The sequence below is a fragment of the Dermacentor andersoni genome, chromosome 7, assembly GCF_023375885.2.
Source record: "Dermacentor andersoni chromosome 7, qqDerAnde1_hic_scaffold, whole genome shotgun sequence".
Lineage (NCBI taxonomy): Eukaryota > Metazoa > Arthropoda > Arachnida > Ixodida > Ixodidae > Dermacentor > Dermacentor andersoni.
Window position 1 is genome coordinate 108,416,557 of NC_092820.1, and position 19,455 is coordinate 108,436,011.

At 45.3% G+C, this 19,455-nt stretch overlaps 1 protein-coding gene across 1 annotated transcript in view; it reads left to right on the forward strand.

The window, feature by feature from the left end:
• The window catches only part of LOC126534629 (radical S-adenosyl methionine domain-containing protein 1, mitochondrial-like), a 54,021-nt gene that overhangs the window by 17,503 nt on the left and 17,063 nt on the right, over nucleotides 1–19,455 (forward strand). The window contains exons 8-11 of the mRNA XM_050181901.2: nucleotides 5,072–5,122; nucleotides 9,678–9,731; nucleotides 17,842–17,905; nucleotides 19,280–19,418. Coding sequence (XP_050037858.1) covers nucleotides 5,072–5,122; nucleotides 9,678–9,731; nucleotides 17,842–17,905; nucleotides 19,280–19,418 — 308 coding nt within the window. The remainder of the gene's footprint in view (nucleotides 1–5,071; nucleotides 5,123–9,677; nucleotides 9,732–17,841; nucleotides 17,906–19,279; nucleotides 19,419–19,455) is intronic.

A 19,455-nucleotide genomic window follows, 5' to 3' on the forward strand; every position in this document is an offset into this window, starting at 1 on the left:
CAGTCGGCACTTCCATGCTGATGGAGCAAACGCAGAAAACAGGAAGACGGACGGTGGACTAACCTAAGCACATATACAGTCAAACCTCGATATATAGAACACGGATATATCAAATTATTGCGTATATCGAACACTTTCTGTATCACCCGAAAAATCGGATGCATTTAAAAATTGTTATTTCGAATGGAGTCAGACTTAAAATGGATATATTGAACTCCGCCACCCCAGACCACGTGCGCTCTGTTGACAGGCGGTGAGCTTTCCTGCAACACCCTTGAAGATAGCGGTGGCGCGATGGGGGCTCCCGACTGCTGCGCACTATAGCTGTACACATTGATCGCACCGAGAGCGCCATTTGAACGTAGCAGCGTACGCATGCGGTGGCTTGGTTAGTTCGACAATGTCAACGACGCATTGCATTTGCCGCACTGACTACTCCTCAGTGCCGCCCTCGGCGTCTGCTGCGCTTCGCGAGAACTAGCAGTTTGCATCCACAAAGACGCATGACAGCGCACGCTCACTGGGCTCACATAGACACCTTGGCAGAAGCCACTTCATACATTGTTATTGACAGTGTTTCAAAATGCTTCGAATGACAGACATGGAGATCGCAGCAGAAACGGCGGCCTAACGAAGACGCTGCCGAGGTTGATCCTACAAATGCTGATGTTGCCCCGCTACCGACTTCAACTGAGGCTGTAGCTGCTTTGGCCCTTCTACGCCTCTACAGCGGCGCAATAGAGGGCACCGGCCTATCGCTTGTGGACCGTTTAGACTACGTTGAGGAGTGCGTGTTTAAGCACGCGGCTGCCAATAAGAAGCAGGCTACACTGCTGCAGTACTTTCAGCCCAAAAACATTGTGTGAAGGTTCAAGCGAGTACTTGCTGCGCCACGATTAGGGCACGATCCGGGATCGTTCTTCGGAGCGTGCGTTCGGTTGCACCTCACACGATTGGCCTAGGCCGCGCCGACTTCACGTGGCCAACGAAGTCCGTGCTGCCCAAGCTAATTGCGTGCGGCACAATTGACTGCGGACTCACGGCTGAGAAAGTCGGTGAGGTCTAGGACAATTGTATGAGGTGCAACAGAATGCACTGTAAAAAATGATCCCCGATTGTGCCCTTGGTTCATTGAATTATTTGCAGAAGTTTTTGACGCGTTTTTGACGTGATTTTATATATTGAATTCTGACTATATCGAACTCTTTCGCGATCACCACATTGTTCGAAATATCAAGGTTTGACTGTACTACAGCACATTGAGGAAGCTACCGCAGCTGGGCTCGAAGCGTGTAACAGGCGGCCACGTTGAAATACTCATGGCGGTATGGTAACGCAGATTTAGCTTTGCACTCCATTCTAATGCACGCACATTTTTCGGACCCGTTTTACCGTAAAGAAAGTGTGTGTTAAATTCGAGCAAATACGGTATATCGAACAGTTCTAAGATCCCCTTGAAAATTCCATGCAAAAATATAGTGATGTACTACGCATAGGTTGAAATCCCGTTCATGACCACATTCGGTGCATTGGACGCCGTGCCATGCCACACCCCAGCAAGTGCACTTTTCCTAACAGAAGCACAATCACTTCTCGCGTCACTGGAAATATTAAATATCGACAAATTTGAAACGGCACTGTTTTGTCAGATGCAGTCGAACAAGAGATTGAATCTGAAGGGCAGTACATGCCACGGACTAAAAATTAGCAGGGTGCTGTCAGTTTTGCTCGCTACGCGCCTTCGAATGACTTGTTCAAACTGTGGCCATTCATTACTGGCAAGACCAGATTGCCACTCTGCTTCAAGAATGTGAAAGGCGCCTCTCAGTCCAATACGTGTTACACAAGAAAGTGTCAATGACAATCGGATCTTGTCACCGAGTGGCGTTAGGTACGGTATGCTAAACCAAAGATGCTGTGCCGCCAGGTTTGTCTTGTAGGCAAAGGCTTTCCCTGAAGGGCATTTTATGATTCTGCGGATGACTAAAAGAAATCTGACTCTGAGCACTTGGAGGGATATTTACATTACCGCTTGCAAAACCACCGCGCACCACATTTGCGTTTTGTGGAAGGACCATCGTGGCAGCAGTGTGCGAGGCTCATCACTGTGCGATTCAAGGATCTACAGTTCACACTGAACACATTTAATTCACACTGAGTTACAGGTGAATGCGAATGGTCTCAGACATTCTGCAAGCTGAAGGCCACTTTCAAATCTAGCAGCTTCTGTGTAGTGTCAGTGGTCATGCATGCAGAAGGGAAGGGCCAAGAATGAAGGAGCTATGAGGCACCGGAGCGCCAAGTGACATGGCACTCTTCGTAGATGCACATTGGTGTTTTGTTGTAGGTTTAATTGTTACACAGGTTAAATTTACACAGGTTAAATTTTAATTGTACAAAATTCGAACTAATGAAAGACGGAGAAAAAGAATCGCTAGGTTAAGGCATGCATATACAGTGGAATCTCGATGATACGATCACGGCTAATACGAATTTCCGAATGATACGAATTTTTCTGTTGTCCCGGCCGAGCCCCATTACTTTGCAACGTGCTAGAGAATGGTTGTTACGAACCAATTTTCGACGCACGTCAGTTGATAAGAAAATTGCCGAAGACACTTTGGAAGACACTTTGGAAAGCAAATGAGAACGGACTTTTGCTTGGATTTGCTCGTTCATGCTTTCTTGGGGCATGGGGAAGAAGGGGTGTGCCATTCTGAGCTCCGGGTCGTAATCAAACACCCACGTCTCGTCACTGGTCACTACATTGTCCAAAAAGTCGAGGTCCTCATTCACATGATGAAGAAGATCCTGGCAGATCGCTTTCCGGTTGGCCTTTCGCTCGTACTCGTGGCACAAACGTCGCGCACACTTTCCTCATGGCTAAGTTTTCTGTCACGATCTCAAAAACTTGGGTTTGAGGAATGCTCAAGTCATCCGCAATCATTCTGATACTCATCTATGATCGCTGTTCAGTAAATTTATTACTCGCGACACATATTCATTGGTCTTGCTGGTCGAAGGGAGTCAGGAGCGGTCGTCGTCTTCCACTCTTTCCCTACTTTCTCTGAACAGCTTGTGCCACTCAAAAACACCTGATCTACCCACGGCAGCATCACCGTGGGCCTCCTTAATTATGTCGAGGGTCTCTTTGCCTGTTTTACCAAGCTTTACATAAAATTTAATCGCGTATCGCTGATCCAATAAACGCTACATGATTTTCCGTGACGAAGCGTTTCGACGGGGGGTTCACAGTACAAGCGACCTACTCTCTTGAACGGTCGAGAGCCGACTGCTGATCTTTCCCAGCGTTCCCAATATCCCCCTTCACCGACACTGTGCGTGCAGACCGCCTCTCGTTCGCCCGTTTGCCCAGGAAAAACCAGTCCTACTACTTTCAGAACAGATCCTGTATCTCTGGTTATACTTTCCGTATCACAGTAATTTTTTTGTCAGAAAGGTGGACAAATGGGAAGTAAAATAGGCCTAAAATATGAACAAATATATTTACGAAAATGTTCAGAAAGTAGTAATTTGTCGAGGCTGTTACTAACGCCTTTTGCTTACAAAAGTTTGACATGCTGTAACTTCTGCCCCAATCAGTCTAGAACATTCATTCTTGTAGCACTGCAAACTATGATCATTCAACATCATTTTGATATGCTAGTCTCCTTCATAACAACCAGCATTTTAAAGAAAACTTGCCTCTAAATTAGTCTATACAAAAAATATGAATTGCTTATATATTCAAAAACACTTGGTGCACAAAAACACCAATTGCATATTTGAAATCGGCATGTCAAAATACATAAGTGATGCAAGTTTGATCAAATTTTGCTCATAGATAAATAAAAGTCTTCTAATAATAATTGAAGTCATTTATTCCTAGCATGTAGGCATAATCCTGCTCCTTTTGCCGCACAATATCGCCGCTAAGGGTGATTTTCTTGGCCCACAACTCCACAAACCAGGTGTAAACTGCCTTGTCCAAGGCCTCGTGCACAGGCTGAATCACTTTCTTGTGCTTCGCTGATGTCCCTGAAGCTAGCTAGTGCTTTGGCTATAGCATCCTTGCTCTTCAATATTGTCGAAAGAAAGCTCGCCAGAATTCCAAATTTTTCTGCGATGACAAATTTTTTTTCTTTTCAGCTTCAGCCTGGGTGATAACTCTATCCTTCTCTTCTAGCAACAAAAACTTGCGTTTCTTTGTCAGCTGCGACGTGCTTCAGCTGATGACCCAACAGATTCGAGAGACAATGACTAAATGGCATGCAATTGTTCGTTGTTAAGCGTGTTGCCTGAATGCCTCGTCGCACCCTGCTGGGATTTGACCTCGCAACCGCTGCTTCGTATAGTGATTCGTGTTGTACACCACAGCCATTTTCACAAAACTTTGTAGAAAATGAATAATCAGAAATACTATAAAAATAAAACTATTGCATTTGTGTTATTTGTACACACACCATTTTCCTAACCAACATGACCCAAAACGTTTCCTCAGAATTCGGATGCTCCTTCATAAGAGCACATTGCTCGCCATCACCCACGCGGCATGGCAGCTTCCTGTTTTATTTACGTTGCGTCATGGCGTGAGCAGCTCCAGTTTGTGTGGTCTTTTTTTATGCTATCAAGGTTGATGGTTTGTCAAGGCCTGAAAAAAGTTTTAGGGGCTTTTCTAAGCAACAGTTTAAATAATTTTGCTCATTTATGCTCTGTAAAAACTTCATTGAAGTGAAAATGTGTCCGCGAAGTCGTTCGTTTTAGAAGGAAATTTCAATGCATCATGTTCTATAGGATATTGACGGAGAATGAAAAAATCTTCGTTGAGGCGAAAATTTTGAAGTAGATTTCATTTTGTTGGGATTTGACTGTATTCAGTATTCGCACACCTTTAATAAAAGCAAAGGTTGGCAAAAGTTGAGGTTGGCTTTGAGGACTTGGGCTTCCTTCAGGCTGGTGTTTTGCTGGCTTTTCTGTGAATGGGTTAACCCCCAACCTAGACCTACTCACTAACAGCATATGCTCTTTCCACATCGTCCCCCTCATATGTTGCAAATGTTCTTTGCTGCAGTCCCTGCCAGACAGTGAGACGTGCTCCCAGATGTACCTGGCCGCTGTTGAGGTAACGAGCCACCTGCGCAAATAACTCTCACATGCTTGGTGTGTTTGTTAGGGGCATGCAAATATTTGAAGTTTGATGATGAGTCCAGGGGCTTTTTCTTAGTTCCTGCTGATTAGGTGAACTGATGTTAAGATGAAAAAGCGACGGCTTCTTGATCTTGCTCATGGCTTTTTCACCTTCGGCCATCCATTCTGCATACAGCTTCCGAACATTATCCTCTAACGGCTTGTTCAAGGATATGTCCGGACGTTGCAGCATCGATGTGAGACCACCTGGGATAATGGCTAGACCAGTCTGCAGCCCCTTTAGCTTCGCCCGAACACAGTCAACAAGCTGTCGACGACGAGCAGCGATGGGTAAAGTGAAATTGACGACCGATAATTCGGACTCCATGGGAAACATAAATAAGTCCGAACTATCGAATGTAAAAAAAAAAAACAAAAAACAAATAAATCCAAAAAAGAAAAAGATCGCTTTATTTAGGTTGTAAAGCCCCTGTGCTAGGAAGAAGTGGTCGATTCATTGCTGAACACACTTTCGCTTACGTGCAACCAGGTGGGCCTGTATTTCTTCCAGTTTTGAGTTGCGCTGTACGGCGATGCAAGGACTGCAAAAACTTGAGTCAGATCTGCTTGTGAAGGCTCCGGAGTGCACAGCGCATCATCATCTTCGAGTCAGATCGCTGTTTGACGGTGGGAGTACATGCTCAATTATTTCGTCATCGTTCAGTTTGGCACATGATGAAACCGCTCTGTCAACGTCTGCAAAGTCTTCAAATGTAACGGTGGCAAGAATCTGTACACCGCAGCCTAGTAGGTCATCAGTGATGTCATCATTTGAGCTAGTTGTGGTAAGCGGCAGTTCAGGCTCTTCAGTTACAGAGTTGGGCTCATTTGGATTGCGAGCGCACTGTTGGTGCCATTTGATGCGGCCTCATATAACTTCAGGAGAAAAATGTCTTGGAGCCAGCAGAGCGCTGTCTAGAACACAAAGCAAACAAACAAGTATAGCATGGCAGAATGCTGTCCGGAAGGCAAACTCAACAAACAGAATCGCAATAGCTGGCCATGCGCGGGGGTGCCGGAATAAGATGTGATGATCGCAATGCTGATGCAAACTCACGAATCGGACAAAGCCTCCGAGATTGGCATTAGCATTTAAATCTTTAAGGTGTAGAGCAGCAACCAAGGCTAGGCCTCAAAGACTGTTGTCTAGTGTTTAATCTCTGAGGCCCTACTTGATGTCGAGGTTGCCAGAGGAGATAATGGCGGCAGAGTCGGCACACACTACAGCCATAGACGGAGTCTAGATAATCAAATGTAGGGCTGGTGGCTATCCAAAATATTGGTCGTTTGTACAAATCTTAAGTTTATGGGGCCATTGGCGGTGCTGCGAAGCTGTCTGGATTATTGGTGTCCGATTTAGCGGTCGGCGACTGTAGTGCCCCTGGGCGACGTCCCCAAACAGTTCTGATCCAATCAACCATTAGGTCTGCGGTCATCTACCCATTTTCTTGCACCCGAATGTGAAAGCCAGGAGGGAACTTTCCTTTTGGGACGGCCTTTCGCTTGAAAATTACAAAAGGTAGCAGTTTCCGTCCGTCCGCTGTCATAGCGAGCATGACGGTGCACTTTTGTTTTTCAGCACCTGTAGTCCTAATGTGCATACTCTGCACACCTTTTTGTTCGACTGTTGTGCTACTCAGCATGTCAAAATTTAGCAGCATCTGGTCTGTGTTGCCGATCTGCGAAAGCAGAAAGTTCTTCACCTGCCGGATCCTAATCACAAAGCGATGAAAGTCAATGATCTTGTCTTTTTATGCCGAGGGTAACCGCTGACACAAAGTTGTCCATCGCCTAAGTGACAGGCCACTTCTGTGCCTAAATCTCGTGGCCCACCCATTGCTCGAGCAGAAATCTTGTGCCGGGATACCTTCCTTCCTTGCAATTATGCAGGCCTGGTTCCTGACAAATTCAATTGAAGCAGCACATCTTCCTGCACGGAGGCCCTTGATGTATTCAAGGAATGCTGCTTCAACCTGTAGATATTTTCCATCCAGTCTTTGGACCATGAAAGGCCTGGTGTGTCTTGTTGGTGGCTTTTAGCTTTTTATGCTGCCATCGCCAGTAGCGGATGCAGAACTCGTCGAGCCGCAAGTGCCTGCCGGCTGCCCTGTTGCTGTTGTCCAGAGCATACTTAATCACTTTCAACTTGAAACCAGCCGTGTAGCTTCTGTATCAGCCCACAGCGAAGTGACACGAACAAAAACAGTGCCAATGTCAGCTTCTCACCTGCGACCATTCGTGCTACCAAAATCTGCAGCTGGGATTTTTGGGGGTGCAATCAATACTCGAGGAAAAAACTTAATCTTATTTTTGATGGGCAATGTGGGCGCTGTGAGCATTATGCGAGTGCGAGAATTATGCAAGTAAATACGGTAGGGGGAGAAAACAGGTGGTACGACACAGAAATTTGACAGGAAAAAGACGATAAGCTTCAACTGAAAATTTATTTTTGTAGCTGTCCCTAATTTATAGCTGATGCACTACTTAATGTGCATGTCCGTCATCATACACAAAGGAGAAAAAAAATAAAGAAGAAAGTGCCGTTGTCTTCTGTTATTCGACCCTGACGGGACCTACGAAATTGGTCGACTTATCTGGTGGGCTGAATTATACAAGAGACATGAAAAAGATGAAAATACACTGTGGAGTCATTTGGGGCAGTAAAGTCGAACCCGACTATGTCGAACCCGTTTACACCGAATTATCCTGTATATAGAACAGTTTTTGAACACTGTATTGTTACAATGAGTATATATAGCAGAAGTTATGCTTACATCGAACAAAAATAGCAGCGACTCCCGACATATAGAGTGTCAAGCGGCACAAAAGTGCCCCCAGAAGTTGGCTTTCCTTGGTGGCGGCGAGGAAACCCGGTGGCACGGCTCCATCCACCCGCTCTTCCTCCTGACTGTGCTGCGTCGTGCGAGTCGTCAACACCTCCCTGCAAAAAATGGTCCTGGCCAATCTGCAGCGCATGCTCAGATAGCCAATCGGAGGCTCTTGTGCACTCGTACACGATGGTGGAAGAGTGGAAGTGCGCGTGTTATCACTGCTTTTCTGGTTCATTGTGTTTGCGCATTGTGGGCCTTCTCCTGTAGTGCTGCCATGATGGCTAGTGCAAAGTGACGAAATTTGCTTTTTGCCATGAAGCTCGAAATCGTGAGTCGATTCGAACACAATGAGAAGTTAGATGTCGCCGTAGCATGTGACATTCCGAGGAGCACCCTCGCCACGATCTTGAAGGAAGAATAAGGGGAAGATTAGGGCTAAAGCGGACCAACTCGTGACCCGACGTCCGTGGCGCCCGACGCTTATGCCCGTCGACGTCGAGGCGGCTGTGTGCAAGTGGTTCATCCAAAATGGCTTCAGACGCGCCGGCTTCAGCGTGCCGGCTTCCGTGTGCCCAGTGGTGACTGAAAATTCTGATGAGTGCGACGAAGCCGTTGCCGATGTCGCCAAAGTTTAGAGCGAGCTGTCAGAATTTCTGGAAGCCGTTGATGGATCAATGGTCGATGAGTTTGTGAGTGCGGATGATGGTGTCGCGACCACAGGAGAGCCCGAAAACGAAGACTACACTGCCGACATCATACCGAGCACTAGTGATATTGGGCACAATGAGGAAAGCAACGACGATCCTTTGCCGGCATCATCCGAGGTGATTGGTGCAATCGCATTAGTCTGGCGCTTCTGCTCGAATGTGGAAGATTGCGACCTCAGCTGCTCTGACTCTTTAGACAGTGCGTGCGTCGCAGGCAGCGAAATTGCCCAAGCTGAAGGAAATACAGGACTATTTCATGCAAAACTAAGCTAGTTTCAACAATAAAGTGCTTTTTTAAGTGCTATGTGCTTTTATGATGCCAAATTCTTTTGCAGGCTTATATCGAATTATGCCCTATATAGAACTGATAGGCGTTTTCTTTTGAGAATTTGATATAACCAGGCTCGACTGTATTTGCCCTTATTTAAACACTTCACTGAATCGAATGTGCACCCACTTGTTTTCAGCTGAATGTAGAAAACTAAAATGAAAATGGCATTTGAGCTCCTAAATGAAGAAGTCGAACATGCACCCGATATTTTGCAAGAAAAACATAGCATGCCTCCGATTCTGGTAACAAGAAAAATGTAGCATGCTTGCAGTGCTGTCTACAAGCTGAAGATGAAACCAGCCAACTTTACTTTCGCAGAATGGAAATTTTGTTTACTGTAAAAAGTCGTGCATACGTATTAAAAAAAAAATGCGAGAAAGAATGTACGATCTGAAGTGACGAAAAAAATTTTGACACACTCAATTGTAGTCGACATCTACATAATGCGAAGCATTGTGTGGATCATGCACATGAGGCATGAGACACACATCAGGTCGGTTCACCTGTACCTTTGCATTTACTGCTACAGCATAACACAGTATATAATGGATACATCTGAGAGTGCCAGACTGTGTGCCACTTGACTTTGCCATTTAACTTTCCCATTGAATCCTCTTTTAGGTCTTGGAGCGTGAAGGACTACTACGCTACGAGGTATCCAACTTTGCCCACAAGGTACGTGTTTTTTCGTAGAACATTTGTAAAATCTGTTTTCTTTTTTTAAATCTTGGCAGCTGCAAACTAATTGCTATCATAGACAAAGGAGACCTGAACTTTAACATTCGAATCAGAGTGACAGAAGGGAAGACTACTCTGGGGGCACGCAGATGTATTGGTACACATGATTAGAACATCAATGTGTGATACACCATTCTTCGTACTGGAAAATGGACTCGCTGTTATCACATTTTGTGAGTTAAACTCTTGAATTTTTTAGGTTAGTGTTTCAGTTGCCCTGTTTGTAAATCATTTGTCTATGATGCTAGTACGTTGACCTACATTTCATTCCAACAATATTAAAAGAAAGTTCTTCCTCATTGCGGCAGTCTTTTTCCTCATATTATGTAGCGAAGTTGCACTTCATCATGCCTGTCATGTTTGCCATGACCAGAGAGTGCGTGCTCAGGTGATATCCGCGAGGAAAGCTCTGGCTGTTTGTTCGCTGCGGTCGGGAATCGTGGCCGGCCTCTTTTTGTGCCCAAGTGTACGGTAAAGTGCTGTATACATCTCAATCCCACGTCCTCCTACACTTTTTGTCTCCACATTATTCAGTAAAACAATTGGATTTTGTGCTTGTCCTGTTCATCCTGAGCGAAGGGATAACCGCCATTGTATGGCACGTGCACTTCGCCGTCTGAGGAGCGGACTGCCATGGAGACGGACCAGTTTCACTGCCTCTTGGCAACTAAAAAGTCTTAGTGAACCAGGCTGACAATGATGCCAAGTACTTTATTGAAGCATACACACCAAGAAGGTCAATCTCGTGTGTTACTGGCAAACGTGACAGACAGAGAGGAGAATAAAGACTTGAGAAAGCCAACTTTATTGGAGCATGGCTGCTTGTAGAAGCTACAGTGGTGTAGTGCCATGTGGACATGCAGTAGAACCTCCTTATTAAGCACCCGATTAATGTACACAAATGGCTAAAACATAGTCGCAACAAATCCCTGACCGAGCCTCCTTAGATACTAATGTATTGGCTGACCACTTAAGCCTTAGCAGCTCATCATACGATTACAGGTTGGTGTGTGCCATGATCTCTTTTTGTCGTGTAGAGGCTAACTGCGCCGCTTCAACTTGCATTAAGGCTGACAACGCACTGTGCCACAAAAGTTGTTCTGGCTTTATCTACCACTGATTCTGGCTTTGATGCGGGTGTGGCAATGCGCATGCAGATAAGCATAAGAAATGCACAGAGGTGTGCTGGCAACCTTGGCAAAAAAACGTGGCCGTCTACAGGCAAGCCTGCATGGCTTTTTCAGGATATGCACCTTCTCCAATCACAAGGCGTAGCATGTAGCATTCTAAGAAGAGTACAGCATGCTTTTAATAGGCGACAAACCAACCATGCTGCTGTTCAGCCTTTTGAGGGGGACCAATTTGAGTATGCATTACTTACAAAAATGAAAGCAGCCTGCAGTATCCACAAAGGCTTAAGGGGCGATACTGCTATTGAAATAATGCTCACCATGTTTTTTTCAATACTAATAATGACACTTTCTGGTCTTAAGATTTCTGTGCAGATTTCAAATATGTAATTAGTTTTGCTGGGGGGTATGAGTTCCTATGATAATTAACATTTCACTTCCATTGTTTAAGACCACGACAGAAAATAAATGGGACAGTTAAATTATTTCTAAGGCACAGTTAAATAGCATAAAGAGTAAGGAATCAAGGATAACAAGCACTTTTTTCATGTGACCCTTAACACATACAGCCCATTGAATACAAGCCCACAGTATGTGGCAACAATTTAGCAGAAAAGGAAGCAAAATAATAAATTTTCAAAGTGACATCAAAAAAATGAAAATGCTTTGCTATACTTCATAGAGGATACATTATGCTTCATTGTGAAAAAAGAATTTTAGATCTCTCCGTTCTTGGTGTTGAGATATAGACACCTGAATATTAGATAGAGGGCAAAATGTGTATTTTCAGAAAAGTACAAAAACGAACAGCATTAAATATGAAAGGACATGGCACCCAGAAGAAAAATTTTTATTTTTGCTCTAGACACATCAAACTTTCAGGACGCATCCAATCTTGTGTGCTGATTACAAATATGCAATAGAATTTTTTCTAAAATAAAAAAAAAAAATTAGATGCAGTTCTTGTGCTTAAAATTTGGGTTGTGACTTGCAAAAAATCTACTGCAACAAGATAGATAAGAGTAAGCAGGTGTTCCTGGATGTTCAAAGACTACAAATTAGCATTTGGTGTTTTCATCTGTACTTTAGCCAAGGTTATGAAATTCTAAGGTTGCAGCTTTGCAAATGTGAATTCTTGTTGGGGATTTCTAGAGGATTCCAAGATATGGCTGTGTCCTAAGACACTATATCATAGTTATTGTGTACTCTCTGACTCGCCAGCATTCAGGGAAAAAAAAAAGATTCTCGAGAATTGAATGAGTAGAAGGAACGCAGTGCCGACCCCAAAATTTGAGACGTTGAAAAAGTTATACAGACGAGGACCGATAATTCTCCACGGGGAACGAAAATAAGTCCAAACTATCGAATATCTGGAAAAACAACTGTATCCAAAAAAGACTATTTTATATACATATTAAGGCCCGTGTGCAAGGAAAAAGTGGTCCATTCATTGCTGCACAGACTTCCACGTACGTGCAACCAAGTTCATTTGTATTTCTGCCAGTTTTGTGTTGTCTCTGTACGCCAATGCAAGGACTACAAAGGTTTGAGTCAGATCAGCATGTGAAGTCTCTGGACACAACCGCCTGGATCGGCGCACGCGGTGGGCATGCCAGTCCGGAGCACACGGCACATCATCATCCGAGTTACAGTCGCAGTAACTTGCTCAATTGTTTCGTAATTTCTCAGTTCGGCACACGATGCCACTGTGCTGTCGACACCTGCAAAGTCTTCAAATGTAATGGCAGCAGGAATTGGCACACCGCAGCCTAGCAGGTCATCAGTGATGTCCGCGTTTGAGCTCATTGTGGTAGGTGGCAGTTCAGGCTCTTCAGTTTTAAAGCCCCTTAAACTTGTAAAGTAGTGCCACGCTTTGAAGAATGCCACCTCCTCCTTGCGCGCTCTGGCTGAAACCAATGCTGCGTCGCCATTGGCTTAATGGCACCACGTGGGCCCTCGCGCTGGCTTCGTTTGTTTACAGTCGTGCTTCAGTTCCATTTTCGCTTGAGAAGTATCCACGAAGGGGCGAGGAGCGCATGATGTCGCTCTTGCTGTTCCATGTTGTTTTGGTTTGCGAACGCCTTGAGCTAAGTTTTGTGGCAAGTGCGACGTCGCTTCACGGCATTTTCTATCACCATAACCTGCTGCGCCTTCCATGCCAAAATAGTTTCAGCAAAAACAAGAATTTGTTCTCGATACCGTATGGTAAGTGCTACGGGTTAAGAAGAAAGACATGAATTCATCGAATTGGGAGGGAGAACTTCAGACCAACATTCTCTGCACGACTATAGAGGTAGCTGCGAGTCTCTCATAGTGTAGCATGTGTCAGGCTTGCGTAATTTGTTGCGGATCATAATGTAGTAAATATTGCACAGTTCACTGAGGACGTTGCCATTCATCGTCACGCTTTAACACGATTCCTATGCGACGTGTACTTTGTTTATTTAAGCAGTACATGGTTGCATTTGTTGCGCTTAATCGTATTGTACGCCAGCAGGCTTGAATTTTCGAGCACACGAGGCTGAGAGTGAAAACGCGATTACGAAACCTTTAGAATTCAGCACATTCCATTTGATAAAATTTGAGGCTCATCTCAGGAAAGCAACTCTCTGCATTTTGTGATTACACAGTAGCCTTCTTTAGAGCGAATAGCTTTATTCACCTCTTTTGTTCATGTTCGTCATTGGCAGTCGCTCGGTGGATTTGCGATATAAATGAAAAGTGTACATGCTCTCCCGAAATGCGTTTGTCACCGAACGACAGTATCATAAGTCTTTGAGACGTACGTGTTAATTCTTGTCAGCTTTAACGTGTCTATAGGTTAAGATGCGGCGGTGGAGCACTTGCAAAGAAAACATGTGGTCGCTCGTTCATTGGTTCGTTTAGTCGTTCGCTTACTCGTTCGTTCAACTTTTAGCTTGTTCGACCACTATGTCTCTGAGACACACGTAATAAGACAACAAATGGTGCCTCACTATAAACGACTGCATCACTTCACTTACCGCAATTTCGGCCGCGTCACAGAGCGGAAATTTTTTGCGGGGTCATCACTCACTAAAGTCATATATCGCAAATGTTATTTTGGAGTCCTCAATGCATGCAGCTTAGCGCAACTCGGTTCTCAATAAGTATGTCACTTCGTGAATGGACAAGCTAACACATGATGAAAAGTTATTCGTGATCAGTTACTAACCTGAAAAAGTAATGCACGAGAAACATAATAGCACAAGCGCCCATCTCTGAGCCTTTGTGCTTAAAAGATTGGCAAGCACGCACGTTGGTGGCACTGTAGCATGTAATACTCTTTCCAACATTCAGAGCAGCATTCGTTTGGGCCCTTTGTCGTCTTTTGTACATCATAGCTGATATGTGCCACGAATTCACATAGTAAGGATGGCACGGATTATTTAGGCTACTGAGGGCTTGCTGGAAGTCAGTACGTTGACATTGGATCGTACATGTGTTATTTACAACCATTCACAACAAGGTCTTGCGACACGCACTTGGCAAATGTTGCGTACCTAATTGTAGTGCACACGATACATTCGGAGTCGTCATGGCACAGCGTTGGCACTCGTTCAGATACTTTTTTAAAGAATAGCTATCAAAACAGAAAAAAGCTGCCATCACTGAATTTGCATAACGCTTCGTTTAGAAATTCTATGTTGTACACGAAGTTACTCGGAGCTAGAAAGCCAACGTGAATGCTTAAAGCTCACTGCCTTGCGATGCGTGCATTCACTCTGCGAAAGGTTGGGTGGTACGCTTGAGCAGTGTAGGTGGTGCCACGATCAAGGAGGGAGCATAAATGAGTGGAGAAACGAGGAGGAGAGTGTCGCTGCTTCACGAACGTTAAGGGGCTTTATTCAGTTGCGGAGCCGGGCTGATTGGGACTGCGAGGGCACCATTGGTACCATTTGGCGTAGACTTTCGATAACTTCACAAGAAAGACTTCTTGGAGCCAGCAGAGTGGTGTCTGGTACGCATACTAAGCAAACAAATAAGCACAGAATGGCGGAAAGCTGTCCAGTAGGCAAATTCAACAAGCATGCGTGGTGGTATTGGAACGAATATGATGATCGCGATGTTGATGGGACGTCATAATTCAGGCAAAGCCCCCAAGATCGGCATTTGCAGTTAAGTCTCTGAGGTGTAGTGCCGTGGCCAAGGCAAAGCCTTGGGGATTGCCTTTTGGTGCATAATCTCCGAGGCCAACTTCATGTCTTGTTGAGGTTGCCAGAGGAGATAATGGCGGCAGAGCCGTCGTACGCTACAACCACGGAATGTGGAGCTGGCGGCCATCCGAAATATTGGCCAATAGACATTGTCTATTGATGGTGCCACAAAGCTGTCCAAATTACTGAGCATGTCCGGATTATTGGTGTTTGATTTATCGGTCGGCAACTATACTTGTGAAAAAAGAAAAGTTGGAAAATATAAATTTCTAGCTTTAAAGCCTAGAAATAATAATTCTAAAATAATTAGACACACTAAAATGATTATGCCGATGCTGACATTAGGCGCACTGCAGGCTCATAACAGGATCTAGAATGCAGCAACACGAACCCACTTATGCACGACAGGCACTGGAATAGGCATTGTCTGCAGTCTCCAAAGTAAACTTACATGAGAGGATAAAGGCCAATGATTAGCTTTGCTGTTGCATTACTGCCAATTCAATATGAGATTGCACGGTGCAGGGACTTCTTTCCGCCATGATGTTATCATCGACTCATCTGAACCTTGGAAAAATGGCCTCCTCTTTCTTGCTATAGAAAGCAGAGACGGCTTGCACTTCGCTTTCCGTGGACGGATGTCCAGTTTCAAACATTTTTTTTAGAGAGGGTCGATTTATTGCTTGCATTTACTGCTTACTGCAATATGATCAACAAAGAAACAGCGGATCAACAGTTTTTGAAGCAGGCCCACTGGCAGGCCTAGCAGATGAGTGCTGCGCTCGCAGCGTTGGGGCACTAGTTGCCATACCAGCAGCCAATCGGAAGGCGCCTCTCAGTTGGCACACCGAGTGAATAGGAGGGCCACGTGCATCGCGAGCTTCTTTAGATCGGCCCGTGATTGTTTTACGTTTGCGCTTTTCCTATGCGGCCATCGTCGGTGATTTTTTTGGGAACTGAAAAGCAGGACTTAGAGCTTTTGAACGGTACCAAGATGGTGGCGCTCAGTGGCAGAAAAGCTGAGAAATAGCTCCGTGAACTCTGGTGCTCCTGCACGATTTTAGGCTCCTTTCTTGCCGTCCACACTGACAAAATAATTTTTTGGACACTTAGGGTGTGTTGTTGTGCAAATAGTTTTGATACGGTGTAGATTAGGCAATTATAGATGCCGAAACAAATAGTTACCAAAAATCGGATTTTTAAACAAAAATTTTTGTGCCCCCCCCTTTAACCTGTGCCCCCCCTTAACCCGTGCCCCTCCTTAACAAGCTACTTGCCAGACCGCCGGCATGGCCAGAAATGGTGGAGGCATGAAGACACTGCATGAACACTCCCATAAAACATGCAAAAGGACAGCGTGTAGGCTCAGTAGGCGACATGCTGCACCTAAAATACCGGGACATGCACATTTTGCTTAAAATCGATAAAGAAGTTTTTGCTTACTGCTGCACTGTTCTTGGTAAAATTTTGATGAAAGATCGCATTTTAGGGTCCATGTCATTCATGTAACACTTCACCTACATTTATGGAGATGCAAGCTGTTGCCAAGGCTGTGCTAGCTTAAACTTGTGTCACCACCGGTTGGCAGCTGTAGAAAGTAGCTGTTCTATAAGGGTTGCCGCATGTTTCCCACTCCTTTGGAACATGTGGCAACCCTAACATGAAGGCATCCATAGTGGGGAGGCCAAGCTAGCTGCCACTGTGCTACCTACACAGCAGGCCTAGGAGCTAACATCTGTCGCCACAGTCGCTCCAGTGTTAATACAAGATGCAATTTTTTACAATGTTGCCAGTGCAGATTTTCTTTTACTCATGAAATAACAACAAAAAAAGAAACTTGTATTGGTTGCGCCAGTGTGCATTGTTTTTGCATATATGTTGCACTATTGTATAGGATGCATTGTGTAATGAAGCTGGTTTTTGTTGTGATAGCAGTCGTATGGTCACTTAATGACGTGCTCATGCCACTGCTGCCAGGCTGTCCCGGTATTGATGGTACATGTACTGCCTGTGCGCTCTGTTGTAGGCCACGTGGCCTGCTGTTGGGATTAGAGCAAGAAGTTTATGCAAGAAGGCCGCTGCTTTGTTTGATAAACATGTTAGAAGGTCTCGGGGGATGTGCACGACATGCGGTACATTTGGCTGCAAAAGTAACAAAGCCAACTTGATGCACCATCACACTCTGCTCATACAGCTCGTCAGCGGAGTCAGGGTCGCACTCTGCCTTTCGCTGCTGGCAAGAGCGTTGTACACAAGCACAATAGTTTTCCTGCAGCTGTGTGCAGACACTCGTCTGAGTTAAATGGACAGTGTACATCAAACTTGAACTACTAATCGTTGGATACTGACAGGCACTGACTGTTTACCATCGGTCTCATCTTTTTTTGTTATTGATGTGTGATGTCTGTAATGGTGCTGGCAGTGCTCCATATTGTGCAAGCATTGTGAGACGCCTGGTAGCTCCCAGGACACAGTTTCTGTTGCGGAGCAGCAGTTGCTTCATGTGCTTCGTCGAGCCGACATATTCCTTCTGCATATTGTCGGAACGCCATCCAAAGAGCTCGAGTGCTACACTAAACCTTGCCACCACTCTCAGTGCTTCATCCTGCAACCAAAATTGACAAATTTTTCAATACATCGGTATGAGCAGTGACTATATGTGCACATTGTACGAGAAGTGTTTGACAGGAATCCTATCATGTGTGTCAACCTGTGGTCTGAAGCCTCCTTTGACCCACGCAGGGCCATGAGTGCAAGCACAACCAGGCATGCTGGAGAGGGTTGCAGTATCTGGGCGTAGGGCCAGGTAGGCAGCTTCCATTTCTAACCGGAGCTTTCTGCATCATATATTGGAATGCAATATAATGTTCGTCCGTTCCTGAGAATGATGCTTTGCTGGCTTTTACAGATTGTTTGTAGGGACCCAGCAGCAGTGCTGTTGACAGAGAGAGACTGTTTTGGTGTGGTTGGGGGTAAAGGGAAATTGCTTGAAATGTTGGGAAACTGGGAAATTTAATTGACTGGAGCATATAGGGAGATACGGGAAATTTCTATATTTGACTTGTGAGAAACTCCCTCCCCCTCCCCCCAGAGGTTGGCAGCATTGCCTTGTGCAAAGCTTATGAACTCCTAGCTGCCTGACATTATTTTTTCTTTTGTTTCCCTATACAGGGCTTGAAATGTATTTGATTTATACATATGGCAGCCCACGTGGGCTATAGCAGGAGTCGGGGTGGGGGAAACAGATAAAACATAAATACAAGTGCCGCGAACCTAATAAAATGCTGTCATAACATGAAAAAAGTAAACACAAGAAGTCAAAATGTGCAGAACAGTAAGTAAGAGATATTCAGTGATAAATGCAATAGTACAGACTGAGAGGTAAAGCATATTGTGTCAGAGCACTGTCTTACCTTGTTCAGTAATGAAACAGCTGCACCAATTGTGCAAAATTGCTCCAAGAGTCGTCCTCTCTGCCCTCCTGCTCCAAAACGGCATTACAGCAGAGAATTGTGCCAAGCCTGTGGCAAGTCAACCATGAAAACCTATATGAAAACCTCCTTCCATGGATGCTGCCTCGATAGTAGAACTGAAGCCAAAACCTAAAGTAGGCTGTCATCGGCTGTTGTCATCATCATCTTGTAACTCAACAGGGGACACATTTTGGGATGATCACCTTCGGCGATGCTGTCACCTCGTCCATCAGGCACTCGAGTGCTGATTGGCTGGTTGAGCATTACATCACACGAAGGCGATAATATTGCCGAAAGTGATCGTCCAGGAATACGTTCCCTGAGTGGCTATAGCTGTGCAGATATGCCCAATGCTGCTAGTTCTCCATTCGCTGTTTTTGCCCTTTTGTCGCATCTCTCTTCAGTGGATGTTTCAATGTACTACTGCTGTGCGGCATCTTTGTTCGTGCTATTTGTGCTGCAGATCGGCATTCCTCTTGCCAGCGTGATATGGGGCTCACTGAACGAGGATGCTGCATCACAAAAGAGCGATTTTTCCTACTACGAGTTTCGAGCACTTGCACGCTTTCCCACTGTTTGCTCGTTAGGGCGAGCTCCCCTTTCTACTTCAAGTTGCGGCTGGCTGCTTGCTTGCCGTGCTCCTTGGCATCATGACAACTTTGACCTTAAATGCAGCTTCGTACGCTCCAACTGTGGTTGCTTTCTAGGTGCGCACAGCCGTGTACTTGTGGGCGACGGTCGCTGGGAGGCACGGGTGCAGACCCTGGAGCCCAACCCGTGGATGCATGAGGTCTCGAAGCGAGGCCACGGGACACGCCTCACACGACCGCTGTCGAGGCAGGACCGGTGAGTCAGCGCCCAAGCCCTGCTCAGAGCGGCTGTC